Source organism: Nanorana parkeri, unplaced genomic scaffold (assembly GCF_000935625.1).
Source record: "Nanorana parkeri isolate BGI_ZX_2015 unplaced genomic scaffold, ASM93562v1 scaffold2038, whole genome shotgun sequence".
NCBI lineage: Eukaryota > Metazoa > Chordata > Amphibia > Anura > Dicroglossidae > Nanorana > Nanorana parkeri.
The window spans coordinates 188,767-194,378 of NW_017308306.1; the positions used below are offsets into that span (position 1 = coordinate 188,767).

At 49.1% G+C, this 5,612-nt stretch overlaps 1 protein-coding gene across 1 annotated transcript in view; it reads right to left on the bottom strand.

Annotated features, from left to right (window-relative positions):
- Positions 1-4,827, bottom strand: part of LOC108800475 (ephexin-1-like) — a 24,447-nt gene extending 19,620 nt beyond the window's left edge. Inside the window, exons 1-2 of the mRNA XM_018572456.1 lie at positions 4,750-4,827; positions 8-108 (exon numbers count right to left, since the gene is read on the bottom strand). Of these exons, the coding sequence (XP_018427958.1) occupies positions 8-62 (55 nt within the window). The 5' untranslated portion in view covers positions 63-108; positions 4,750-4,827. The remainder of the gene's footprint in view (positions 1-7; positions 109-4,749) is intronic.
- Positions 4,828-5,612: the final 785 nt, after the last annotated feature.

Sequence of the window (5,612 nt, forward strand, 5' to 3'; positions counted from 1 at the left end):
ATGATGCGGACCGGTTTTTGGGAGAGGGGGATGGGAGGGGGTAAGGCGTCCGTAGCAGACATGGCTTTCGGGATTGTCACGCTGGAGGATGACGCATCATGGAGGGACCTGAGAGAAAGAAACACAAGATTAGAACATGTTCAATGCGTAAGTACAGCGAGGACTCTGAGTCTGTCCTCCTCCTGCAGGGTGACACATAGAAGGGAGCTATGAGTCTGTCCTCCTCCTGCAGGGTGATACATAGAAGGGAGCTGTGAGTCCCTCCTCCTGCAGGGTGATACAGACAGAAGGGGGCTATGAGTCTGTCCTCCTCCTGCAGGGTGAGATTGTATCAGATCTGTTATGGGATCGATGAAGTCAAACCAGGCAAAGTGCAGGGAGGATATTCATAGTGGGGGAGGGGTGGTCTCAGCACAAAGAGAGCGATATAACGATATAATTATACTGTCTGGCTGCTATAATTGCAGGCTGGCTGAGCCCAATGACATGTTAATGGCTCTCGGCAGACGGGCCCTCTGGCCAGGACGTGTGCCGGTCTCAGGGAGTCCCCAAGAGCAGTGCAAAATAATCTCCCTACGGCATTACACACTACAGCTGCGCTACTGCAACCGCCCCGCTATATACACACCCCAGACACGTGGACCATATGGCCTGCCATGTCAGAGGATGTGTCAATGAAGCCCCATTCCTGGGATACATATGATACACGTCTGATCCCGCCATCTGCAGCTTCTCGGAGAATTTCCTCTGGACACATCAGACACAAATGAAGCTTTAAATGAAAAGAACATCGTACCTACTGTGGCTCGGTTATGTCACCGTACCTACTGTGAAACATGGCGGAGGCTCGGTTATGTCACCGTACCTACTGTGAAACATGGCGGAGGCTCGGTTATGTCACCGTACCTACTGTGAAACATGGCGGAGGCTCGGTTACGTCACCGTACCTACTGTGAAACATGGCGGAGGCTCCGTTACGTCACCGTACCTACTGTGAAACATGGAGGAGGCTTCGTTACGTCACCGTACCTACTGTGAAACATGGAGGAGGCTCGGTTATGTCACCGTACCTACTGTGAAACATGGCGGAGGCTCGGTTACGTCACCGTACCTACTGTGAAACATGGCGGAGGCTCCGTTACTTCACCGTACCTACTGTGAAACATGGCGGAGGCTCGGTTATGTCACCGCACCTACTGTGAAACATGGAGGAGGCTCGGTTATGTTTTGGGGATGCTTAGCCACTTCTGGCACAGGGTGCCTTCAGTCTGTTCAGGGGAGAATTAAATCTCAAGACGATCAAAGAATTCTGGAGTAAAATGTGCTGCCCAGTGACAGGAAGTCTCAGTCACAGGTCAGGGGTCACCCAACAATGGCCCAGTACAAAACCTGGGACTATTCTGGAGTGACCTCCATGAGCCGCGATCTGAATTCTATAGAACATCCCCTCAGTATCTGTGTGTGTTATGTTCTTTGTAGGAGGAAAGCTTAGAAGCTCTCTCTGAGGTTTTATGATCTATGTGAAGAGTTTCATTCACTTCCTGTTTCATCACCTGGACAGGAGGTAGAAGGGAAACCTCCACAACAGGAAAACAATTAGCAATAACAACCCGCCACCGGGCAGCCGGCACAACACAGTCTTCAGGCCTCAAAGTTCTACTGAGAACGTTGTGTGAATCTCCAACTATGACCTCCGTGTAACATCCAGGTCTGAAAACAGGTTTATCCGGCTGTCCCTACCTCCCTCCCCCATACAAAACTGAGACTATGAGGACACCTGACCATCACACCTACTATAAGGCCAAAAGTATATGAGGACGTCTGACCATCACACCTACTATATGACCAAAAGTATATGAGGACGCCCGACCATCACACCTACTATAAGGCCAAAAGTATATGAGGACGCCCGACCATCACACCTACTATAAGGCCAAAAGTATGAGGACACCTGACCATCACACCTACTATAAGGCCAAAAGTATGAGGACACTTGACCATCACATCTACTATAAGGCCAAACGTATGAGGTCACCTGACCATCACATCTATATGGGCTTGTTGAACATCCCATTACAAAACCATGACCATTAATATGAGGCCTCCTCCACAAGATGTTGGTGAGTGTCTGGGGGTATTTGTCCCATTTGTGAGCTCAGGTGCTGATGCTGGATGAGAAGACCTGGCTCTCAATGGGGTGTTCAACTCAAAGGTGTTCCGTAGGGTTGAGGTCAGGACTGTGTGCAGGACACTCGAGTTCCTCCACCAAACTGGTCACACAATGTCTTTATGGAGCTGACTTTGTACACAGGGGACAGTCATGGCGCAAAATAAAAGGGTCTTCACCAAAGACAATTGTCTACAATGTCTTTGTATGGTGTAGTATTAGGTATGGTGGTCAGGTGTCCTCATACTTGGGCCCTATAGTAGGTGTGATGGTCAGGTGTCCTCATAGTTGGGCCCTATAGTAGGTGTGATGGTCAGGTATCCTCATAGTTGGGCCCTATAGTAGGTGTGATGGTCAAGTGTCCTCATAGTTGGGCCCTATAGTAGGTGTGATGGTCAGGTGTCGTCATAGTTGGGCCCTATAGTAGGTGTGATGGTCAGGTGTCCTCATAGTTGGGCCCTATAGTAGGTGTGATGGTCAGGTGTCCTAATACGTTGGGCCCTATAGTAGGTGTGATGGTCAGGTGTCCTCATACGTTTGGCCCTATAGTAGGTATGGTGGTCAGGTGTCCTCATACTTGGGCCCTATAGTAGGTGTGATGGTCAGGTGTCCTCATAGTTGGGCCCTATAGTAGGTGACACAGATCAGCCCCCTGAAGCCGCCACTCACCCAGTGACTGGATACAATGTTACAATGTTGCAGTCATGGATTCTGATTGGGGGAGGGAGGAGAAGATGGCGCCAGGGAAGGAAAAGCCGGAAGATTCTCTTTTCAGGTTCCTCAACATTCACATAACTTCAAAAACAATATACAGTGACAGGAAACCACATGACCACCGGAGAGGAATCCGGCCCGGCCGGTGCGCACGCCACGGACACGCAATGGCCTCTTATATACGGGACGCAGGAAATGTATACAGATATATATACAGACCGTATACAGATATATATATACACAGACCGTATACAGATATATATACAGAGACCGTATACAGATATATATACACAGGCCCTATACAGATATATATACAGACCGTATACAGATATATATACAGACCGTATACAGATATATACACAGGCCGTATACAGATATATATACAGACCGTATACAGATATATATACAGACCGTATACAGATATATACACAGGCCGTATACAGATATATATACAGACCGTATACAGATATATATACAGACCGTATACAGATATATATACAGACCGTATACAGATATATACACAGGCCGTATACAGATATATATACACAGGCCTTTTACAGATATATATACACAGGCCGTATACAGATATATATACAGAGACCGTATACAGATATATATATATACACAGGCCGTATACAGATATATATATATATACACAGACCGTATACAGATATATATACACAGGCCGTATACAGATATATATACACAGACCGTATACAGATATATATACACAGACCGTATACAGAAATATATACACAGGCCGTATACAGATATATATATACACAGACCGTATACAGATATATATATATATATACACAGACCGTATACAGATATATATACACAGGCCGTATACAGATATATACAGACGGTATACAGATATATATACACAGACCGTATACAGATATATACACACAGGCCGTATACAGATATATATACACAGACCGTATACAGATATATATACACAGGCCGTATACAGATATATATACACAGAGCGGGTCTAATACAAAGGGACGATTTGTCCTTATTAACATTCCGCAGCCAGGAAGAGGGACCAGAGACCCCCATCTACAGAGCGCACTGCGAGCCGTGACATCAGTGCAGGCGCCGCTGTGTACATGTGACCCGAGAATGACCCCCCATCAACTGCCGGAGACAGGAAGTCCTAGACAGGGAACTAACCCACAGAGCTGACACTCTAATATACAGAGAGGATACAGATACAGTATATAGAGAGAGGTGTGTGCTGCAGAGCTGACACTCTAATATACAGAGTAGCCTGCAAGATGGTGATGACGGTGGGTCCTCGGTCTGTATACAGAGGATGGAGATGACGGTGGGTCCTCGGTCTGTATACAGAGGATGGTGATGACAGTGGGTCCTCGGTCTGTATACAGAGGATGGTGATGACGGTGTCTCCTCGGTCTGTATACAGAGGATGGAGATGACGGTGGGTCCTCGGTCTGTATACAGAGGATGGAGATGATGGCGGGTCCTCAGAACGGCCCCCTCCTCGCATACAGACACAATGAGGACAGGTTGGGTGGGGTACACACATTGGACAGACATGATAAGGAGGATCTGTGTCATCCTGATCCCTGGCACACAGATCAGGATGCAGTGTGGTAAGGACAGACATGTCGGTCCGTATCCACACCCTATAGGACAGAAGCCCGGTGTCATCCTCATCCTGTAGGAGGGGATACAATGGCAGATCCGCACACAGCCCGGTGAGAGCCGATCGCTGCACATTGCTACAGAGCCCTACAATGATATGGAGGCCGGGTGTCATCCTGATCCTCGGGACATGGGCTATGCATGGCGGATGGCACATAGACCTCCGTGCCCAGGGAAGAATGGAGGGGACTCACCTGTGTGCAGAGGAGAGGATGGAAGCTGGCAGAGCTCTGAGCCGGGTACACGGGAGGAACGGCAGAGCTGGGAGAGGAGTGGGCGGGCGGGGGAGGAGCCGGAGGAGGGGAGGGGGGGGGCATCGCCCTCTATTGTTCTCCCCTCCCCCTCCTCTGTAGTACATGTTACAATGTATCAAAGAGAGATCGTGTGTCATGTACAAGAGACTCCGACACCCCTATAATCATCATCATCCACCTCATCATCCTTCCCATCATCCTCATCCTTCCCATCATCCTCATCCTACTCATCATCCTCCTCATCATCCTTCCCATCATCCTCATCCTTCTCATCATCCTCCTCCTTATCCTTCTCATCATCCTCCTCCTCGTCATCATCTTTCTGCAGTATCTTCTGCTATGCCACCCTAATATATATATATATCATTATTATGAGGGGTGCAGCGATTCTGATGACAATCCCCCATACTGGGCTCTGATACCGCCGCATTTCTAAACTGAAGCAGTGTAAACAAACGCCGCCGTACAGAGGAAGACTGCCGAGGTCCCCGGCAAGGTCCCAGGACCATAGACCCCGCACAGGACACCTGAGACCCCGCACAGGACACCTGAGACCCCGCACAGGACACCTGAGAACCCGCACAGCACACCGGAGACCCCGCACAGCCCACTGGAGACGACCCCACACAACCCACCTGAGACTCTGCACACCACACCTGAGACTCTGAACAGCACACCGAGACCCTGCAAAGTTTCCGGAGACCCCACACAGCCCCCCTGGGACCTCACACAGCATCCTGAGACCACACACAGCCCACTATAGACCCCGCACTGCCCACCTGAGACCCTTCACAGCCCTCTTA